Here is a 21,195-nt window from a genome sequence, read left to right as displayed (position 1 = left end):
ATCAAAGACGCGCCAAGTTCAAATCAACTTTATTGAGATTGGAAATAAATAATTCAGAATTTGTTGTTATTCAACGTGGTCATGTTGGGCGTGGGCTTCAGACTCCCTCCAGTTGCTCTGAACTGTCTCTACAATCCACGTCCAAAACCTTGACTTGGTAAAGTAGTATGCACTACACATGGTAATAAAAAACCATGAGAGTATTAAAAGTACATCCACGTCTTTCGCTGGGACGCTGGTAACAGGTCCGCTGAAGTCCGCCGAAGTCACAAAAGACTTCTCCGCCGCCGGAATCCCCGTATGCTTCGTTAAGAACTTCGAAAACAGCTCCAGAGTGTACTCAGACTCGTTAAACTTAGCCACTGGGCGCCCATTGTGGAACAACATCAATGTGGGTACCCCCACGATCCCATTCTGCGTGTTAAAAAGATGATAAACCATCGCGTTTATCGCGACCATCTTCACATCAGGGAACGCGCGTGGCAAGGCGTTAAAATGTGGGGCTGCCATACTAGAAAAAGGACAGTATTTGGAGTAAAACAGCACCAAGATGCAACTCGCTGGAATATCCCGACTTGTAATGTTAGCCTGAGCCAGGAGAAGCTTAATAAGCTCAGTGTCGTTCACCAACTGCACTTCTGAGCTCCCAATGTTTGGCAGACATTGCACCAGCTTCTGAGTCACATTTATGGAGTCAGTGGAGTTGGCGGAGGTTGCATTCGCCGCTTCTGAGCCAACAGTTGAGTTTATGAAAGATGTGAGATTGTTTAAGGGGTCCTCGAGCGCTGGCTCGGGCTCAGACTGTTGAGTTTCTTCAGGGATTTTGGGGTCGTCACTAAGTGCCACTGGGGTTGATGCGCCTGCAAAAGACGCTCAGACGGGGTTGCAAAAGGGGGCACTTACAAATCAGGAAAAGTACGAAAAAAGTCGGAGAGTTAGGTGTCATGACTATGATTTTAATTCAACATTTTCAAAATGGGTAATTTGTAGGTTAGGGCACTGACGGGACGGTTGGCAGACCTGCTGGTTACTTTCGTAAACAGATTCGACAGGGCCGGACTCCACATTATTTTAAAGATAAAATGGTGTTATTCCAAGAAACATTTTTTAGTCATAAATGTGGTGGATGCGCCGGGGGAAATCCTTAATACATATAATAGAATTTTCGACGAACTGGAGTCAAATCAGCGAAGAAGTCTTTTAACAGATAAATTCATTTGTAATTTATTACAAGGAATAAAGTTAATTTCAAACTTGAAATGATTCGTTTTACTGTAAAAAAAAATAATTGTAGATATTAAATGTGGTGGATGCGCCGGAAAAATCCAACTTTTTTTTTATTTTAGCATTATAGCTCAAGCTCGGCCGGCATCTTCTTGCCGGCCAGCGCCGTCAGGACGTTCTGGGCGCTGATCATGGCCATGGCAGCCCTCGTCTGAATGCAAGCGCTTCCAATATGCGGCAAAATAACGCAGTTCTTCAACTTGAAAAGCGGATGGTCCAGTGGTAAAGGCTCCGGTGTCATCACATCGAGCCCTGCGCCCCAAATCTCCCCTTCTTTCAACGCCCGCACCAGCGCATCTTGAGCCACAATTCCTCCTCTGCTCGTGTTAACGAACACCGCACTCTTCTTCATCTTCTTAAAAGCGTCGTCATTGAACATCTCCTTCGTCTCAGGAGTCAACGCGCAACAAACAATCACAAAATCGCTCTGTTGCAACAATTCATCTAAAGAAACTTTCACAGCGCCGACTTCCAACGCCTCTGTTTTCTCCGACCTGTTGAAGTAGAGGATTTTTTTAACACCGAACGGTTTAACTCGTTTCGCTACTTCCAAACCGATGCGACCGAAACCAACAACACCAACTGTGGAGTTTTCAAGACCAGGACCGGTCATCCAGAATGGGGCCCACGCCTGCCAACCGCCGTTTTTCGCTTCAGCGCTGGCTTCGAATAACCGCCGACTTGTTGCTAAGAGGAGAGCTAAAGTCAGTTCGGCAGTGGCGTGAGTTAAGACTCCAGGGGTGTACCCGATTCGAATTCCCCGGTTTTTTATTTCGGCCACATCTAAATGGTCGTAACCGACCGACATTGTTGATACCACCTTCAGTTTGTTGGCTTTAGCTAAGATTTCTGAGTCGATTTTGTCGGTAAGCATGCACAAAACCGCGTCTTTGTTGGCAATGTTTTGAAGGAGCTCCTGACGGGGGACTGGGTCCGGTCCTGACCACGACGTCACCTCGCAGCTGGAAAAGTGACAAGTTGAATTTCCACTGGACTTGTGTCTTACCTATTTTATTGATTTATTGCGGTTTTAGGGCACAAACGGGTAAATAGACGTGTCGGTTTTCAATTTCGCTAAAATTCACGATTTTTGATGTGTTTATTTTAAAGAGGAGCAGAGTTAAGTTTGACGCGCCAAACTTTTAAATTCAAATTCCACCAATCACATGTCGCGTGTTAACAAGTGGAGTGGAATCCGGTCGAAAATTAATTTTTAGGTTAAAACCGAAATTTTGGAAAAACTCGACTTACGTTTGCGATAACAGACTGAGGGCTTCATCACTGATTTTTCTTGTAATGTAAACTGCAGATCTAGACATTTCCACGCGTGTAGACGAAAGTTCGCGTTTATTTGAATGGAACAGGTGCCGGAAGTTGGTAGAGCTTCTACCTCTTGAGGCGACAAAGAAAAAGGACCTAATTACGTGCTTGTTAAAGACGAAAACGTGTCTGAAAAGTTGCATGGTCTGGAATACTTGCGATATTAAAATTTAGAGGTCATTTTAGATGAAACTGATTGGTTCAGTTGGCAACTGCTATCGACTTTTGAGGGAAAATTTAAAACTTTTTTGTTAAGACTGTTGAGAAAAGTAGGCACTGCTTTTTGATTCCACACTCGTTGCTATAGTATCTAGTGGGAAATGGGCGGCAGTGCCTAGCAACGTGGCAAATACGCGCCGGAGAAAAAGTATTGTGCACAACTCGCATAGAATGTCATAAAAAGACAAAAGCTTCGTTGAATTTTTATTGAAAAATAAATAACAAATCTACACACTTAATACTGCCTAAAACATCAAATAATAAAATAATACTTCGTCCCTCAACACGACTCTTCGACAAGATGTTGAGCCGCCTTGAAGGTGTTGTGCATCAACATGGCGACGGTCATGGGTCCTACGCCCCCGGGCACCGGTGTGATGTGTCCCGCCACCTTCTTAACACCTGTGAATGAAAAAATTAGATTTGTAAGAAAAGATTTGAAGACAAAACTGACCATCAAAGTCCACGTCTCCCACAAGTTTGCTCTTCCCGTCCTTCGTCTTGATTCTCGTGATTCCGACGTCAATAACGCAAGCCCCTGGTTTGACAATTTCCGGTTTAATCAAATTGACTACTCCAGTCGCACTGATAATGATATCAGCTCGTTTCGCGAAGAACGCCAATTCTTCAGGTGGCGTGTTTCTATGGCACAAAACTACCGTGGCTTCCATCCCCGGAAGCTCATTCTTGGCGTCGGAGTGGAGGACCATCGCCATAGGCAGCCCCACGTTCTTCGAGCGCCCACAAACCACGACGTTCTTTCCAGTTGTTTTAATGTTGGAGCGTTTCAACAACTCGATGACTCCCAGAGCTGTTGCAGGGACAAACGTGTCCATGTTCAAAGTAATCTTCCCTACGTTAATAATATGAAAACCATCGACATCCTTCCGAGGATCCACCGCGTTGCAGACGTTCCTCTCATTGACGTGCTCAGGAACCGGAAGTTGGACTAAAATACCATCAACTTTGGGGTCCTTATTGAGTTGGTCAACCTTCGATAGGATTTCTTCCTCCGTGGAAGTTGCAGGAAGTCGGATGGTTTCGCTGTCGATCCCGACTTCTTTGGCTGCGACCATTTTACTATGGACATAGCGTTTGCTGGCGGGGTCTTCGCCGACGAGGACGGCGATGAGGCAGGGGCGCCGGTGGCCTTTTCCAACCCAATTTTCGATCTCTACTTTCAGTTCTTTGCGGTAATCGGCGGCGATTTGGTTGCCGTTGATGAGTTTAGCTTCAGTGCTGAAAAAATAAGAGTGTTAACTTGGGGGTGTGGTCAAGTGAAGAGGTACGTACGTCCAACGCATTTCTTTGGTTTGCTACTCTAGTGAATACTCAAGATCTACTGGTTAGACAGTCAGATTCTTGCTTTTATACTCTGGTAAAGGATCTAGTTTAAAAATAGATTTCACAAGACTATCAAAACATGATAAAGAGAACCCCTGCGAATTACATCAGCCGTCACGAGACTAAGAAGGAAATGTTATCACCAACTGGTTGATTGATTTCTTAATTAATTGACGATAATCCGGGAAAAAAACAAAAGGTTGACGTCAGAGCTGGAGGCAAATATGTTAAAAAATTACCTCTGGAAGGCTTTCTGGGTGGCGGCAACATCCCAAACCCTCAAGGTACGACCGGTGCATCGCACCAGCATCAAACTAAACCGCATCATGTTGAAAATGACTAGAATTCAATACCTGACAGGTGAATGCCAAGTTTCTGACACTCTGATCAAATTTATTAACGTTCGATTGCGGAAATTCACTTTCATGATTACAGGTATGGCAAATAATCGATAACATTCTGTTTGATTTAAGCAAGCGATGCTTGAGACTCAATCACCGGATGTGATTAAGTAATTTGGTGACTTCCCATTTTTTTGGGGTTAGGTGCATATGTCAACGTGACAGCTACCTGTCACTCCTGTCAAACTTTTAAAAATTTTTGGAGTCAAAAATAAAAATTTGTTTAATTATAAAAAGGGGTGTGTACGTGCTTTAACACATCCAAAGAGATAATAAGTCTTATCGGTCGTTACTCAATTGCTTAACAAAACATGTTTGTGATATCATCGTCATGAAATCGTCATAATTTTGTCTAATTAATTCGATATTGTTATCTTTGAATTGGTTAAAAACAGCTGTAATTGCACTTACTCGGAATTTTCCGAAGAGGATGGACCCACTGGCTCAGACATGTTGATCTATTGAACTGTCCTTGACAAGTTAAGGTCTTAATTGCCTCGACTTTCTTTCTGGACAGGTAAAAGATTCCACGTGGTTGGGAACAGTTCGCAATGTTGCCACGTCTGGCAAAATAATCCAACTTATCAGTTAATCTCTTTTTAAAGATGTTAATTAAATCCACACATTATACAGTACAGCAGTCTTGTAATTTTTTGTTCTACTTTTTCATTTTGTATAGAAAAATATATTAATGTCTCCAGATCAAGAAGAAACTCTACTCTCAGCATAGTGGGGCTTTCTTGAGTCATTCCTCTTATTTCTCTACTCTTTGCAGTTGATAGTAATGCCACTTTTACTCGATTCTTCTCATTTCATTTTCTATTACCATTTATCGTCACAGCCATACTAATAATTCATCTCTTATTTTTTCACCAAACAGGCTCTAACAGGTATTTCCCCCGAGAAGAGTACCTATAAAAATTTCCGAGAAAATCCTAATTCAAAATCTCGAATATTTTTTAATTGCCAAGTCTAGTGGAATTCGGAATTTGTCAAACTCGGTCAAACGTCAAAGAACAAAGTTTAACGGAGCGTCGGATCGAAAAACTTTTACCAGACTCTTGTTCCTGAGGTCAAAATTAATGGAAACGCGATTAGTGGACTCGCTCAGACCTATAGATTTAGGGACTTTGAGTATAACGTTGCTGTTGTATTGTTGACGTTAGTTAGGTCGGCTCAAAAACGAGTAATGTAACTATGGTTTCACGTAAACGATGCCACACTGAACGAGATTGTTGATTCAAAAATCTTGATAACAGTTTTCAGGCATTTCTTACAAGATTTTTCCGATTTTTTTTGCACCATGCCTTTGCGCAAAATGTCCTTTAGGTAACAAATTTATTTGAACGTAAAATTATTGCACAGAAATCGTTAATTTTCGCATCAAACTTTGTGTCTTCAATCCATCATACCTCGAAAAATTGAAGACATGGACTTTTTTTAACATTTTTCCGGTGATCTATGACATTGTCCGATGATACAGTTTCACGGTGGTGCGCGACTTTCCGGACATCCTGTATATCCAATCTAATGCATAATTTTCTTCTCCAATTTGGCGTAAAGCTTCACAATTTTCACAAATTATGACCTTGAAATGTGGGATTCAAAATAAATGAGGAGTATTAGATAATGTTTCTGCAAAAAAAATCGAAATTCAAATGGGGCAAAACCACTTTGAATTATCCATTATTGACGCATATGGAACTCATTTTAAACGCTGTTTCCCAAAAACTGCAAAAAACGTTTACGCTCGCTCTTATCATACTTGTTTAACTTTCACTTAATTACTAGTTTTAAAACAACGTTTTCAAAAATGCCTAATGCAAAAAATTTATTTCTTTGAAATAAATTGGGTCGTCAAAAGGGCCGATCTTTATCTCGATTGGTGGTAAGGTGACTTTTCCCGCCTCGCTTTGTGGATCAAACTGAAACTTTAATTAGAAACTACATAATAAAAAAGTTACTTTAAGTTATTATGAAAAAAGACCAAATGTCCTCCATTGTCATCACGTGTTAAATTCAGTTTCACCACTAAACAAAACAAAGTGAAAGAAACGTCGTAGTTGCGCACTTTATTCTCTCATTGCTACTAATAGGCACTCATCCATTATAAAACTCGCAGCTTCGCCGTTCGTTTTATTAACTTGGATTCGCCTTATGAAACAAACGCAAATTTGCCTTATAAAACTCGGTGTTTTAATATACTATTTTGGTATAAGCTAACTATGTGTTTCCGTTGCAAGAAATCCAATTTGTAAATAAAAATTTGCTCCTTATCGAACTGGACTGTGAGCGAGTCGAACAACAAACAGCAAAACTTGTTGTTGTCTAAACTTATGGTAAATTACAAATAAAGACCAGACCAGACATTTTTGTTATTTCTGACACTTCGGCTAATTGTCAACTTTCAACAAAGTCATTTTTACATCAGGTAATCTCTACAAATTTGGACACAACGTAAAAGTTAAGTTTTTCGGGATTTATGTGTGCTCAGCAGTATGTTTAAATTGCTTGATTAATTTGAATTTGAGCTTTTTACAAGAAAAAAGAATCGAAAAAAAGTTGTATCCACTTTTAGAATAAATATTCTAAATCTCACTTACAATCTTGGAATTAATATCAAGGTTTATTCCTTTAATGAATAAATAACTATTATTTGTAAGCATACATACAGGCTGTCCTAGAACTCATGACCCAGAGAGCAAGGGAAGATGTCGACATCAGTACAGACTGCGAATTCAAAAACCAAATTAGTCTAAGCTTAATAGTATTCGAACAAGGACAAAAAACTGACAGCCAATCCCGAAAGCTTTTGCATAGTTATAGAAAATCCGGTGAGAGATTGGGAGATTTCGACAGTTGACATTTAGGTTGGCAGCAAATTATGCTATAAAATACACTAAAAACACTAAATTCCTACGCGAAATGGGTTGACAGGATTGTCAGTAACTGGGGTTATTTTGTTATTTTAAATTTCGCGCGTTTGGTACACTTTTTATTGCGCAGATTTAGTGACTTTTCTGTCATTCAAACTCTCACTGTACGAACTATAGAATGGCGGGAAAATAAAAGACTATTTCAATTTCCTAGGCAACAGGACCGTAATGTCAGCCTGACAAATGGACAACAGTACTGTCTATTTTGGGTATCCTAGCAATAATAAGAAACTCCTCGCAATACCTCTGGCCATCCTCGGTTCAGCGATCGTGATTGGCTCCCGTATTTTCGTCTTTACTCGATTATCTTTTGCCCTAAAGATTTTTTGTTTTCAAATTTTAGTTTTGTACGGCAGTCAGCATGTGCCTGTTTTCTCTGGGTCATGAGTGCTAGGACATCCTGTATATACCAGAGTACAATCGGTCCACTTATTAAAAAGTTAAGTTGGCAGCAGCCCCTAGCGATTTTTATCAATAAGAGTTGGCAGCAATAGCGTTTGACCTTGATCTAACTGTATCATGCGCAGATGCTAATCGTCTTGCGCAAGATTACCAAAACTTGTTAAATCTTTATTGAAGTATTTCTTTTGCAGCAAATTTTTGATTAAATATTGATTAATACACTCAACTTTGACAACGTGTTAAACTCAAAAATCGCTACATTCAATTTTCTCCCAATTTTCTCTCTAAAGAATTGAAAGCCAGATTTACACCTAAGAATTTTCGAAAAGTTACACAAGAGAGTGCACTTTATGCACTTTATGTATTTGTAAATTACTACTTCCATCACAAGATAAGATAATATTTTGATGACCCTGGGTCAGAGAATGTGTATTATCATAATTATCGGAATTTTGTTACTCCCGAGCCACCTTAAGTGCAGCAGGCAGACGTTTTAATTCATTATTCCTTCATTTAACAACATTAAAATGGTTTGTGTCTTTAAAAATTATGTCGGACTTGTATTAATAATTCAATTTTCAGATTTTATTGGCCATTCTATGCTTACTTATCGGTAATGTTTGTTCGAGAGATTTTTGGTATGGCGACCACTTGGAAGGACCATTCTATAACAACATCAGTCTACATAAAAACCAACCAATTATTTTACCAGTACAAGAAAATTTGACAATCCATAACCTGAACGGAATTTTATATTCAAATTCATTATCGCAACTCAACGTCACAAATTTGCATCTATATTTTGCAACCATTGAGAATGTGGAATCTGGAGCCCTTTGTTCATCACCAACATTAAGAAGACTCCAATTTGATATGGGTGAAGAACTCAGAATAACCAAGGACATGTTAAAAAACTGTGAGAAATTAGAAGAATTGTATTTACGAGGAACTTATACGTTAAACGCAATTGATAACGATGTTTTCGACAATTTACCCAACTTGAAACATCTTGTATTGTACTATTTCAAATTTGAAAATCTGCCACGAAGTTTTTTCGAGAAAATTTCAACTTTGCAATATTTAAGAATAGATTCTTGTTCCCTTAAAGAAATCGACGTTGATGCATTTGTAGACCTTGTAAATTTAAAAGAATTTGAGTTACTTCAGATTCCTGAACTGAATCATAGTCCAGAAATTATATTTAAGACTAAAATTAGGGCAGAAAAATTGGTAGTAAGAGGTGTCAATGGTTCTTTATCTTCAAATTTATTGTCACAATTCAATGTCTCAGAATTGCGTCTCAATTTTCGATACTTAAGCGGAATAGAACCTGGAGCAATTTGTTCCTCGCCTGCTTTAAAACGATTCGAAATTAGCATCCGAAGAGATAATGGAGTTACAATAACCAAAGAGATCTTTCAAAATTGTCAGAAATTAGAGAAGTTAACAATTACTGGAAACTACGAGAATCAAGTAGAAGAAACGGCCTTTGAAAATGTTCAAAATCTGAGGAGCCTTAGCTTGGGTGCAGTGAGTATAAATCATCTCACAAGAAATTATTTCAAAACTCTTTCTTTGTTGGAAGTGCTGTATTTACACTCTACCGAAATACAAAAAGTCGACGAGGAGGCATTTAATGACTTGAAACAATTGAAAACTTTAGGTATATCTAACAATGAAAATTTAGGTCATATTCCTAAAAAATTGTTCGCAGAAAATTTACATCTAGAAAGTTTGAGTCTTGCTGGAAATAATATAACAAATTTAACTTGGGATGAATTCAAAGATTTGTCGTTTCTAAAAAACTTAAACGTAAACTACAATCCTATATTGAATTATAATGTACAAAAAATTGCTCAAAATATGCCCAATTTAAAACGATTCGAATTTGTAGGTGAGCGTACTTATTGCAAGGAACAACAAATCACTTTTATGAAAGAGTTATCGTCTAAATTTAATCACACAATTGACGTTTCATGTGTGGATAAATTGAAAGGATACTTGGTAGATTTTGGATTCTAATATAAAGAATGTTTAGAATAGAATAGAATAGAATAGAATAGAATAGAATAGAATAGAATAGAATAGAATAGAATAGAATAGAATAGAATAGAATAGAATAGAATAGAATAGAATAGAATGTTTATTGTTGGGAAAGAAACCTGAACGGTTTAACTAAAGGTCTAGATTATATAGGTTAGAATCGAGGATATTACAATAGTATAAAATTACAAAAAAAGCATAAAATGAAACAAAATAAAATCTAAGAATATATACATCATAAAATTTAAAAACTCCTCCACTGAGTAAAAGTAGTTGTTCGTTAAAAAATGTTTTATTTTTCATTGAAAGATCTTGACTGGCAAAAATTTTATATCAAAAGTAGTTCGTGGCTGTTCGAGATTTGTTAAGTTGCAGATTACTATGACTGATCACCTCAACAGATCTTGTATTGTAATTGTGAAATGCGTTAAGTTTGTCGAATAGATGTATATTATTGGTTTGGAAAATATACTACCATAATATACAAAATCAGTTAAACTTTGTTCATCTGAATCAATAAAACTTTTCTTGCACTTAATTAGAATGATTAATAAATATGTAATTTCTTAGAATTAATTTTATTTGTGAGAAATGTCCCATTTTTTACCTGCAGGATTTTTAGAGTTTTTTTATGTGGTTTATGGTATGTGTTTATGATCAATTCGTTAATTTGATTAAATAATAAATAAATTGCTGTCTCGGTCCAGTAGTCTTATCATCCTGGACAGGTCATCACCGATTAGTTTGGTTGCATCTCTTTTAGAAAACTGAAGGAAGCTCCAGATCTGTTTCAATGTTGACGGTTTGAATGAAGATGAGTACCAGTAATTCTTCTTAACAAATAAGTACTAATTCTCTATCAGTACGGCTTCAGTAAACTGGTAAGTCTCACTAATAAGAATTAGCATGACGTAACTCATGTAGATGGCATCAAAAGATCTAACTTTAATATTTTTTTAAGCAGTCTACCCGGAACTCCGGAATTTTGGATGCATAGAAATCTTTGCAATTTTCTGAAGTTTAGAATTTAAACCTCCTTCAGCAAAGTCAAAGAGACCGATTTAGGTTTTATGAAGGTTCCAAGCGAAATCATTTTTTAAGTGCACTAAATTTACTTAAAACTTGACAGCGCCTTAATGGTGTAACATATGTTAAGGTCTTGTTTCGAATAAAAGTTTTCTTGCTACTAAAAGTACAATATAATTCTCAGAACTTCTGGATGGTTTTCAGATATCTGTTCTTTCGTTATTCTCGGTTGTAGACAATAAAAAAGAGATTGTCCTGTGGATGTTTTCGTCATAAACTCATAAAATTTTTGATTATTTCCACATGATGGAAACGCGCTGAAGTCGAAAATTTGGCCTTCTACTTAAGACCGGGAAAGTGGCGCACCATTTTGAAAGGGGGTAATTGGATGGTCCCCCAGAATACCAAAAAATGTTTAAAAAAATTCACACCCTTTATTAAAATTACAATTTTTTCCAAACAACAAATTTTTACAAAAAATGCTGACGCGCGTTTCGGTAGCAATGCTATCATCATCAGAGCGATGATTAAACTAAAAACTAACAAATAATTCGTCCTTATATACTAAAAGCTTGTCGACGCCCACCCTTTGGCGCAGTAGAGGGAGGAGGAGGGGATGGGGCCGTTGTCTGAGTTCATTATTACATTTTTGTTCCTAGATATTTCTAGACTTTCATAAATGTCTAGAAATTTACAATTATTTACATTTTTAATTAAACGAAGACAACTTTCATCAATGTGGTGGTCATTGTCAAAAACCCTTCTCCTCCCTCTACTTTTAGTATATAAGGACGAATTATTTGTTAGTTTTTAGTTTAATCATCGCTCTGATGATGATAGCATTGCTATCGAAACGCGCGTCAGCATTTTTTGTAAAAATTTGGTGTTTGAAGAAATTGTAATTTTAATAATTTGTCAACACCAAGAATTGATCCAATAAATTCACACCCTTTGTTTTTGCATTAGGGCCAAAATAAAATGAAGAAAATGGCAACTTGTTTTTCCAATAATTTAAGTTTCAAGTATTTAAAGCCATAGTAACATTGTTGGTATGAGTCAGGTCGACTCATGTGAACAATGAATGAGGAGTAACCCCTTTGGTTTTATTCGGCAAAAAACACGAACGTTTTCAGATCAACACGAAACTTTTCTCACGGCATCATTACACACTCCTTCATCTATTTTTGGTATCAGTGTCTCGCTATCTGTAAAAGTTTTCGAGATAATGTAAATAGAAAATGTCGAAATTTAATTTCCCACGTGGATCTGTCCTGTCTTTAGACACAATATTAAATAATAAATAAAACAATAACAAAGTGGGAAATGATAAATCAGAGTTCAGATTCTTTTTTCTGAGGTCTAAATTAACAAATACAGAAGTTTATTGTTTTTATTTACACCGAAAAAACGTGTTGAAAGTTGACAAGTAAATTTCCAATTCCACTACATTTGTGAAACAGAGTTACGCGATGCTAGTCTAAGCTAAGACATACGCAAGAACCTTAGATAAAATTTTAAAATTAAATTAAAAATTAACCAAGCTACTTTAAATCTTAAATCAGAGGTCCGATTCTTTCTTTTAAGATCAAAGTTAAAACATGAAGTTATACAGGTGTCCTATAACTCATGACCCATAGAGCAAGGGAGGGTGCCGACAGCAATACAGATGGTAAATTTCAAAACAAAAATTTATTAAGTTTAAAGATATTTGAGAAAGGATAAAAAATTAACAACCAATCCCGAAAGCTTATTCTAGAGATGGACTAAAATATCCTAGGAGTGTTCATTCACCAATGAATGTTAGTTGTCTCCATAGTTACCGATTTTCAAATTCTGTTCAGCTTCGGGATTGGCTATACTACCGTTTTTTTGTCTTAACTCGATTATTTTTTTGAGCTAAAAAATTTTTGTCACCTGTATAGTGTTTTTATTTATACCATATTTATTAATAATAAGACAGTCAATAATTTTAATAAAAAATCAATAAAAGTAAAGGAAACTTCGTTTCCGAAAATCTTTGCCAGATTTTTGTCTCTAAGGCCGAAATTTAATAAAAAAAGTTGGTTTTAAAGAGTTTTTAGGTTTTCATCATCAGATTTCACCCCATTGATGTTTTTGGACAAAAAGTATCATGACAGTTTGAATACTGCTTGCTTAAGATCTGTAGTCGGACTCAAAATTTAATATGTAATGCTTAATTTTAATAATTTTTTTTTTTCATATTTTATAATTTTCTCCAACTGCATGTTTATGCTTTGCACTTTTTATGTCACTCAAGTTTTTAATTTCCAGAATCTCTTAATTGGATTTCGCACAAATAGTAAAGCACAAATATTTATTTTTTAATTTCACAAACTTCCGTTTTTGTAACGTCTCGGAATGATTTCACATATCCTGTTTGGATACAAAATACAAGAGCAGATAAGTAAGTACACACATAAGATAAATGTAATCATAATCAGTAATCATTATCAGTTGTGCTTATATTCATTAAATAAAAACGATTTTAATTCGTTCGGTTTTATTAAGAATACGCAACTACAAGAAAGCACTTTTTTTATTCACTTGTATACAGTCGACTCTCGATAATTCGAATTCCAAGAGGCCATACACCGAGTACTTTGATTTAGGCAAAAAACAAAATAAGCTGTTCAAATTATTCAAAGGACCGATCATTTCGTTCAAATAATCGGAAAATTTGAATTATTGAGAGTCGACTGTATGAATACAAATCATTTAAAATTATACGGTATGACTGCAGAGTCCGTTTTATCAACACACGCTGTATATTTAAATTTAACTTTCAAATCTAGTCACAACTCACAAATTTGGATGTATTATTGGTTGCATAAGAATAAAAAAATCCATTATAATTTTGGACTTTACATTTTAGAAAGAACTACTCTTTTAGTCCCTTGACACGATTTAACAATAAATCTCAATCCAATAGAACCAATTTTTTACATTTTTATTAATTACACTCAACTAATTACAATTAATCCAACTATCTTATTGCTGCTCTTCACTGAATTTCCCATTATAATACGGCATGAACTGAAGGATAAGCTTCCAGTCAGTGGCGTACGTCACAGCGACTCCACCAGCAGCCCCAAAAGCCATTGCAGATCCAATCCTAAACAATTAAACGATTGCATAACCAAACCAAAGGTGACCCTCAATAAAACTCACCATTGTTGGGCAATTTCCAAGTGTCTTTTTCCAAAAAGCCTCAAAGGACCTGGTAGCCTGACAGCTGGAGACATTTCTAGTATTTGTACGGCTCTATTCTAACCTGAAAGACGATTATATAAACGTCAAAGTTGTCAATCCGTCATAAATCAACGTCGGTAATACAGGACACTCGGACACCACACTTGTGGCGCGCAATATTTGAACGGTTACCAAAGAAACAGTTTTTTCGATCCAACTCGCCACCAAAATGGAGTTCATTGTCGATAAAGTCTCCGAAGACTCGTTTTACGAAAACTTGTTGATCGGGCTACCAAAAGTTCTAGGTAAGCGTTGTTTTAGATTTGATAGCCCCAATAACTCTTCCAGAAAAATTACCGAGCGTCTCCGACTTGTTCTTGGAGCGTTTTTCCCCCGTCCAACATAACAACATTTGCGCCTGGGAGCAGAAACACGGAGTTTTATTACCAGAAGACCTCCGCTCCTTCTACGCCTCCAGCAACGGGCTGTTGTACACCTACAACTTCTTCTATCGCGGTAAGATTAGTGGACAAATTTTAAGATCTTAAGATTGTTGTTAGAGTCGGGATCGGAAGAAGACAAAGTCGTGGGTAAGATCGAAGTCAACAGTCTCAACGACTTGGGGCAAATCTACGGGTACGAAATAAAACCAGACCCTGGAGTCAACATCGAAGGAGAGCGCTATGAATTGAAGCTGGGGGCCGACAGTAAGATCTTCGAGTTGGTAAATTTGAACGACTTCGGGCGGGTGACTCTCGTTTATATCAACCATCGCTATTTACCGACGATTTGGATGCACAACGCTAATATGAAGTTCTATTTTTTGGCCGACGACTTCACCACGTATCTGAGGATGTGCGTCCACCATCTAGGGATTCCATTCTGGCAGTTTTCTTTCACTGGAGACGGAATTCCTGACTGGAGTGAAGTGAGGAGTTATTTTTCAAAACTCAATAAATCCATTTCATAAATTTTTACAAGGGTTTAGAAAAAACGAGAACTTGTTTTATTTTCTTCAAATTTACTGTAACTATTTTGGCATAAGAAGGTAACACTATGTTTCAGCAAGAAGTTCTTCACTGAATAAAAAAAGTCTTAAAATTAAAGTCATATCTTAAAATTAATTTCAGTTGTCATTTTTTCTTCAAATGCAACCTACCACTTTTAATGGAGGATTTTAATTAGTAAGCTATTCGAAACTATCAACTTATAAATTTTTGGTCGTGGCGTTGTCAAATTATGATTTTTTTCCGAAAATTCTTGAATTTGCAGTGTCTGATTTAAAAATTGACAGCACCATTGCCTTTTGAGATATGAAGATAAAACTTTACACGTTTAATAACTAAAGTATGCATTTTCTCTTGATTTGACCACAAATAAATTTAATGCTTAAATGCAAAAAATAGACGATTTTAATTTTCAGGATTTACAAATGCCCAGAACTTTATTTTTTTAAATTGAACCCCCTGTAAATTGTTAGTGTAATGAATTCAGTTTTATATTCTTATTTTTTGTCTCAACTTCTACATGATTAAAATAGGCGATTTTTGAGATATGTATGTCAAATTATTTATTAAGTACTTCCCCACCAAATAAGACGAAAAATTGAATAACTCAAGCCTTCCAAAACATTAATAGAAATACTTTGCAAAATGTAAACATTAATTCAGTTTTTAAAAACATTTGGATTTGCGTTTATTAATTGGCAATAGCGAGGATTTAACTTAATTTTGTTTAATGTCGTCCGTTAGTAGTATTTTTATTAATAATATTTGGGGTGATTTGAGGAAAAATTAAAGCAAGAAAATGTGGGAAATAAATAACCCGAGGATTGAACGAAAATGTCCAAAAGTAAAAATCTTGGTGGCTTAAAATGTAAAGTGGCAAAATGACAATCCTCGTGGAGTTGGGGAAAGTTTTAATAGAAATGGGCAAGAAACTGGGTAAAACAGGGAAATAAAAGAAGAGACTTTTAGAATTTGGAGCGATTTGAAAAGAAGAATTATAACAATAAACTGTGGGAAATGGAAAAGCTCTTTTCGGTGACCAGAGATTGAAAATTGAGAAAAGAAAATGACTGGAATTGGAGGCAGTTATAATGGAAAAAATCAAAACCAAAAATTGTAAAATGGCTAATAAAGAATGTCATAGAATGAGGAAATAAAGAAGCAAATAGGAAAATTGGCAAAATGAAGAACGGAGAATCACAAAAAATGGAGATAAATGGTAAAAAACAAGATAAAAATCAAAACGGGCATGCCAAGGAAAATGGAGATAAGAACGAAAATTCAATAGAAATGGGATAAAAATGCTAAAATGGTAAGTCGGAGAATAGAAGAAATTAAGTGGAAATGGGGCAGAAATCCAATTAGCAGAAATAAATCTACTGGTAAAGAAAGTGTGGTAAAAGAAACGAAAAAATGCAAATGGGCAAAATGGCAAAGATAAGAACGAAAATTCAAAGGAAAATTCAAATTGTCATTGAAACACTATAGCAATAGAAACGTACAGCTTAGCATGAACTATACACTCTACCCTCGTCAAAATTAATAGCTTTAAATTTAAATTACTATCCTTATGTGTTTACCAAAACTGATGAAAAATAAGTAAAATTACTGGAATAACACAAATCCCTCTTAAACACTAAAAGTGACGTTTTGCTACCTCCAACTGTCAGCAATTGTCAAACGTATCATTCAAGCCAAGTCCTATGTTTCAACTGATGTTGTTTTTCAAAGACAGCTAAATGTTAAATTTCTTGAATTATATACATCAATTTCTCCAATACCATGAATAATCTCAAAAATCGCCTATTTTAACCATGTGGAGGTTAAGACAAAAAATGATGAGAATATAAAACTAAATTCATCACACTAAAAATTTACAGGAGGTTGCATTTGAAAAAATCAAGTTCTGGCCATTTGTAAATCCTGAAAATTAAAGTCGTCTATTTTTACATTTAAGCATAACATTCATTTCTGGTCAAATCAAGAGAAAAAGCATACTTTAGTTATTGAATGTGCCAAGTTTTATCTTCATATCTCGAAAGGCAATGCTGCTTACAATTTTTAAATCAGACACTGTAATTCAAGAATTTTCGGAAAAAAAATCATAACTTGACAACGCCACGACCAAAAATTTAAAAGTTAATAGTTTTGAATAGCTTACTAAATAACTCATTAAAATCCTCCACTAAAGCTGGTAGGTTGCATTTAAAGAAAAAAAAGTTGAATACAGTCCTGCAAAAATGATGCACTTCTGACAACTGAAATAAATTTTAAGATAAGCATCTTTTCAAAAATATAAAATAGTTATTTATAAAAGCATCACAGAAGGACTACGCAAGCTTGACTCACCCTGTATAAAATATTTACCCAAAATAATCTGAAATTCACATCATTCACATCAAACCCACTGTCAGTCAAAATTGGATTTATTGAGTCTCAAGTAACGTGGACCTCAAACTCAATCTCGAATATTTCGTGTTAATTTCAGATGGTCTTCCGGCTGTTGGCACCTGCCATATTACCACTGCACAAGAAAATCGAAGACGTTCGAAAAGCCAATGAGCAGATTATTGACGAGGAGTTATCCAACATTCCGTTGAACAAAATCGACTTGAATATCTTTAGGACGACGCGTCCTCAACAGAGCTCATCGGTGGTGTTGAATGAACAGAGTTTGTCTCCAAGACAGGTGAAGAAGAAGCCCGGAAAGCCCCGATTCCCCACTAGAATACAAAAAAAGCCACTGTACCAAAAAACTAAATAAATGTATTTTAATTCATTTCAAATTCGTCTACAACAGGAATAATTAACTCGGAATGAAAAACGGCCTCAGCTTCCGTTGCTTGAGAAACGATAATCTCGGGAAGTGTTGTTCGCTCCTAAAACTGGTAAATGAGACGCGGTTACAATTAGACGACTCACCTTTTTATATTTCGCCACTTTTGATCCAATATTGAGCGACAGAGACTCTGAATACTTCACTGGAGACAAATCAGCCCCCAGGAAACACTGCGTTTTGTACGTTACAGGCGCCGATTCGGCCGAACTGTGACTAACAGTTCTACTAAAATAAAAAATTGCACTCTAATCTCACGTTTCCTCAACTTACACTTTAACATTCTTCTCGTACTGTTCCACAAAAAACTCTTTTTCCATGCTCAGTTTCACCTCAGCAGGGACGAATTTCTCGCGATTTTCAATCGAACACATTCTGACTTCTTATCTGAAGTTTTTTCTGGAAATTTTTTACTTTATTCAGACTACAAGATAAATTTTAAAGAACATGACTGCGATACAAACAACGGCGGCAAGTAAAATGAGTACGTTGACTACTGGAAGAGCATATTTTTCGCACCACTCTGCTAGAAAAACGTATTTTTCGTCGAACCAGTTGGAGTCTTGAGGGCGATGGGTCAAGATAGGGCTATCAGAGCCGATGGAAAAGCCGTAACTGCGACTAGCTGAAGAGTTTATGGTGGGATCGCTGTCGATAGTGTTGACCATTTTAGTAAATGAGAGAATTGTCTAATTGACGTTTAATATCAGGGCCGGATTCTAATTTTTTTGGTTCGATTGTCTAAAAGTTTGTTTTGTCGGTTTTTCTTAGAAATTTGGAAAGGTGTGGAATTGGACGACAGTACGTTAGAAAGCTAATTTAATAAGCTTTCCAACGAGGCGTAAAAGTCATTGATAGGGTTAGTAGTTCATGTGATATTTTCGAAAAACTGATCTCATGTTCCAAAAAACGCGATTTTGAGTGATTTTCATTATGCAATTTTAAGAATTATTACATTGATTTTTCATTGTAATGCATCATTGTAAAGACTAAAACGTTGCCTTTTTGGCATTTAAATTAAAATTTTACAAAATCTTTAAAAGTTAACAAAACGTGAATTTTGTCCTAAAAATCGCTCCAATTTCTTTGTCGCGTAACTTCTCAATGATAAGAGATGATAACGCATTTGACACCGCATTAGAATGTAAAGATCTCGACCTTTATAATAACGTTTTACATTAAAAAATCAAAGCGCCCATTTAGGACTTTCAAGCAAAAAAGTTTCAAAAAGTTTTTAAAAATTTTCGCTTTTTAAAACTATCATTTTTCTCAAATATCTTGACTAAAACTTACTCTCCCAGCGACTTCTATAGTTCGTCAGAAAGCTTATTTAATTACCTTTCTAATGATATATTACAGAGTTTCGTCATTTTGCAAATAGTTAAGCTAAACTGAAAAATCTAAAAGTATACGCGCTGTATTAAAAAAAAAAACTTATTTTACAAATTTTACAAATTTCTCTGAGTCCTGAACTGATGGGACAAAACGGGCTTCAGATTCAAAATCAGGAGGCAATTCTACTTTAAAAATAACTTTCCACTGCTCAAATACTTCAATACAAATTTCGTTTAAAATTAAAGTTGTGTTTTTCCATCTGATAAATAAAAGTTTTTAATAATAAGATCCAGAGCTTGATTTCTTCTGTTTGCGCGTCCTTTGTCATCAACGTCCAATGAGAAGATCCTTTTTTGTGTATGACGTAATTAGCTTAAAAATTTAACCAATAAGTAAGAGTTTTTAACATCTAGCCAATGACAATGATAAAGATAATGCGGGCCAATAAATGCAGTTTTCTTTTGTGTTTTAATTAGATTTCAATCACATTTTCCATTTGTTATGAAAAGGAAGCGGATCTTCAAATAAATTTTGCTTAAATTTAACCAAACTCAAATAGAATAAATAAAATATCTGAAGATTTTTCTTTATCAAATGATGGTACATGGTGATAATAGAACAATCAATAATCAAACGATACTGCAATTTCCGGTCATCACTGTAATTTGTTTAATTTAGCTTTGATGACTTTTCAATTTTTGGAAGTTGACAAAACGCAAATATTTTCTAAAAAGCGCTCTGTTTTCCTGGTCATGTAACTTTTAAATGATAAGAGATAATAACTTGCTTAACACCGCGGTAGAAAGCAGAGATCTCAACCTTTATAATGACGTACATTAAAAAGTCAAAATACCCATTTAGGAGTTCCAGGCAAAAAAGAATCAATAAGTTGTTAACCGTTTTTTATAGTTTTTCTCAAATATCTTGGCCAAAATTAAATTTCCCGGCCACTTCTATAGTCCGTTGAAAAGCTTATTTATTTACCTTTTCAACGATGTATTATAAAGTTTTATGACTTTGCAAGTTGTTAAACAAAATAAAAAAAAAACGAAGATAAACGCGGAGTATTCAAAAACAAACTTATGTTACAAATATTTTGGAGTCCTGACCTGGAGTAGCAAAACGGACTTTGAATTCAGAAACTGAAGGCAATTCTACTTCAGAAGCATTTTTCCACTGCTCCACCAGTACAAAATTCGCAAAAGTTTGTCCTCTAAAGTTTGAGATGTATTGTTGGTTGCCTACATCAACGCAACATCAACTTTTGAAAAATCCGCCTTCGACTTTTATAAAGTTTTTCCAGGTTTTATCGTTTCTGAAGTCGCCTTTATAGAACTGTACTTTCTTTCTTATTCAACACTTCACGCAGACAAAGAATTCTACGTTGAATAATCATACTTTTAAACCAATTCCGCTTTTACAAATGACGGAATTATCATTTAAAATCAAGGAAAAGTGCCCGAGAAGGAAATAACAGTCTTCCGCATTTGTGACTGCGATTTTAATTTAACAACCTCGAAATCTCCTTACTGTTATCAAAATGACTCACCGCCTGAATAAACACATCAAAATCATTCCGCGCAAGTAAATATTTCGCAACTCTAATAATAATAAACGTGCAAATACGATTTAGTTCTTATCTTCGGGAAATCCACTTCAAGTTTTTTATCCTCCATCTCCGGATGGTGTTAATCCTGAAGAATTCCGTCCCCGAGCAAATCCAGAACGTGGGAAATTAGTCCGATTAAACTAGTCAGGAAACAATTAGTCTGTTCACTTTCTTCATTGTTAATGACCATGTATGAATTATCGTCGACATTTTAATAAAGCCA

The 21,195-nt window shown here is 35.7% G+C and overlaps 7 protein-coding genes across 9 annotated transcripts; 2 read left to right on the top strand and 5 right to left on the bottom strand.

Moving 5' to 3' along the window:
- Positions 1-13: 13 nt before the first annotated feature.
- Positions 14-1,063, bottom strand: bug (thioredoxin domain-containing protein bug). Its single transcript, XM_088040834.1, has 2 exons — positions 904-1,063; positions 14-860 (listed from the first exon to the last, which is right to left on the bottom strand). The coding sequence occupies exons 1-2, from the start codon at positions 944-946 to the stop codon at positions 67-69; spliced, it is 837 nt and encodes a 278-aa protein (XP_087896960.1). The 5' UTR covers positions 947-1,063; the 3' UTR covers positions 14-66.
- A 147-nt stretch (positions 1,064-1,210) lies between these two features.
- On the bottom strand, positions 1,211-2,830 carry LOC148171109 (glyoxylate reductase/hydroxypyruvate reductase). The gene is made up of 2 exons (XM_088040833.1): positions 2,536-2,830; positions 1,211-2,246 (listed from the first exon to the last, which is right to left on the bottom strand). The coding sequence occupies exons 1-2, from the start codon at positions 2,745-2,747 to the stop codon at positions 1,349-1,351; spliced, it is 1,110 nt and encodes a 369-aa protein (XP_087896959.1). The 5' UTR covers positions 2,748-2,830; the 3' UTR covers positions 1,211-1,348.
- Positions 2,831-3,014: 184 nt separating this feature from the next.
- Nmdmc (NAD-dependent methylenetetrahydrofolate dehydrogenase) lies at positions 3,015-5,134 on the bottom strand. Of its 3 annotated transcripts, none has more exons than XM_088041861.1 (3): positions 4,980-5,134; positions 3,278-4,062; positions 3,015-3,225 (listed from the first exon to the last, which is right to left on the bottom strand). In XM_088041861.1, the coding sequence occupies exons 1-3, from the start codon at positions 5,018-5,020 to the stop codon at positions 3,104-3,106; spliced, it is 948 nt and encodes a 315-aa protein (XP_087897987.1). In that variant the 5' UTR covers positions 5,021-5,134; the 3' UTR covers positions 3,015-3,103. The 3 variants fall into 3 exon arrangements, with proteins under 3 accessions (XP_087897987.1, XP_087897986.1, XP_087897988.1); XM_088041860.1 differs by lacking the exon at positions 4,980-5,134 and adding an exon at positions 4,407-4,737; XM_088041862.1 differs by lacking the exon at positions 4,980-5,134 and adding an exon at positions 4,117-4,228.
- A 3,193-nt stretch (positions 5,135-8,327) lies between these two features.
- On the top strand, positions 8,328-10,521 carry LOC148171107 (uncharacterized). Its single transcript, XM_088041197.1, has 2 exons — positions 8,328-8,436; positions 8,489-10,521. The coding sequence occupies exons 1-2, from the start codon at positions 8,434-8,436 to the stop codon at positions 9,926-9,928; spliced, it is 1,443 nt and encodes a 480-aa protein (XP_087897323.1). The 5' UTR covers positions 8,328-8,433; the 3' UTR covers positions 9,929-10,521.
- Positions 10,522-13,922: 3,401 nt separating this feature from the next.
- LOC148171106 (cytochrome b-c1 complex subunit 10-like) lies at positions 13,923-14,332 on the bottom strand. The gene is made up of 2 exons (XM_088040858.1): positions 14,165-14,332; positions 13,923-14,108 (listed from the first exon to the last, which is right to left on the bottom strand). The coding sequence occupies exons 1-2, from the start codon at positions 14,236-14,238 to the stop codon at positions 13,985-13,987; spliced, it is 198 nt and encodes a 65-aa protein (XP_087896984.1). The 5' UTR covers positions 14,239-14,332; the 3' UTR covers positions 13,923-13,984.
- Positions 14,333-14,340: 8 nt separating this feature from the next.
- LOC148171105 (tubulin polyglutamylase complex subunit 2-like) lies at positions 14,341-17,956 on the top strand. Its single transcript, XM_088042291.1, has 4 exons — positions 14,341-14,490; positions 14,534-14,701; positions 14,746-15,113; positions 17,681-17,956. Exons 1-4 carry the CDS (start codon positions 14,415-14,417, stop codon positions 17,954-17,956), a joined length of 888 nt encoding a protein of 295 aa, XP_087898417.1. The 5' UTR covers positions 14,341-14,414.
- LOC148171104 (uncharacterized) lies at positions 17,954-18,402 on the bottom strand. Its single transcript, XM_088040857.1, has 3 exons — positions 18,302-18,402; positions 18,115-18,256; positions 17,954-18,071 (listed from the first exon to the last, which is right to left on the bottom strand). Exons 1-3 carry the CDS (start codon positions 18,400-18,402, stop codon positions 17,964-17,966), a joined length of 351 nt encoding a protein of 116 aa, XP_087896983.1. The 3' UTR covers positions 17,954-17,963.
- Positions 18,403-21,195: the final 2,793 nt, after the last annotated feature.

This window comes from Gnatocerus cornutus, chromosome 7, assembly GCF_029298725.1.
Source record: "Gnatocerus cornutus isolate USDA-ARS CGAHR chromosome 7, icGnaCorn1.1, whole genome shotgun sequence".
Taxonomy (NCBI): Eukaryota; Metazoa; Arthropoda; class Insecta; order Coleoptera; family Tenebrionidae; genus Gnatocerus; species Gnatocerus cornutus.
The sequence above is the reverse complement of the archived record's forward strand: the minus strand, read 5'-3'. Positions and strand labels throughout refer to the sequence as shown.

Bases quoted from the DNA above. Each gene is read 5' to 3' on its own strand.
- Nmdmc (XM_088041860.1), bottom strand. From the start codon at position 4,495: ATGATGCGGTTTAGTTTGATGCTGGTGCGATGCACCGGTCGTACCTTG. The intron at 4,063-4,406 runs GTAATTTTTTAA...TTATTTTTTCAG, and splicing joins ACCCAGAAAGCCTTCCAGAG to CACTGAAGCTAAACTCATCA. The intron at 3,226-3,277 runs GTCAGTTTTGTC...TTTCATTCACAG, and splicing joins GGGAGACGTGGACTTTGATG to GTGTTAAGAAGGTGGCGGGA.
- LOC148171105 (XM_088042291.1), top strand. From the start codon at position 14,415: ATGGAGTTCATTGTCGATAAAGTCTCCGAAGACTCGTTTTACGAAAAC. The intron at 14,702-14,745 runs GTAAGATTAGTG...GATTGTTGTTAG, and splicing joins CTACAACTTCTTCTATCGCG to AGTCGGGATCGGAAGAAGAC. The intron at 15,114-17,680 runs GTGAGGAGTTAT...TGTTAATTTCAG, and splicing joins GAATTCCTGACTGGAGTGAA to ATGGTCTTCCGGCTGTTGGC.
- LOC148171104 (XM_088040857.1), bottom strand. From the start codon at position 18,402: ATGTGTTCGATTGAAAATCGCGAGAAATTCGTCCCTGCTGAGGTGAAA. The intron at 18,257-18,301 runs GTAAGTTGAGGA...TTTTTATTTTAG, and splicing joins TACGAGAAGAATGTTAAAGT to TAGAACTGTTAGTCACAGTT. The intron at 18,072-18,114 runs GTGAGTCGTCTA...TACCAGTTTTAG, and splicing joins AAGTGGCGAAATATAAAAAG to GAGCGAACAACACTTCCCGA.
- LOC148171106 (XM_088040858.1), bottom strand. From the start codon at position 14,238: ATGTCTCCAGCTGTCAGGCTACCAGGTCCTTTGAGGCTTTTTGGAAAA. The intron at 14,109-14,164 runs GTGAGTTTTATT...TTAATTGTTTAG, and splicing joins TTGGAAATTGCCCAACAATG to GATTGGATCTGCAATGGCTT.
- bug (XM_088040834.1), bottom strand. From the start codon at position 946: ATGACACCTAACTCTCCGACTTTTTTCGTACTTTTCCTGATTT. The intron at 861-903 runs GTAAGTGCCCCC...CGTCTTTTGCAG, and splicing joins TTTCGTACTTTTCCTGATTT to GCGCATCAACCCCAGTGGCA.
- LOC148171109 (XM_088040833.1), bottom strand. From the start codon at position 2,747: ATGCAACTTTTCAGACACGTTTTCGTCTTTAACAAGCACGTAATTAGG. The intron at 2,247-2,535 runs GTAAGTCGAGTT...TCACTTTTCCAG, and splicing joins CTCAGTCTGTTATCGCAAAC to CTGCGAGGTGACGTCGTGGT.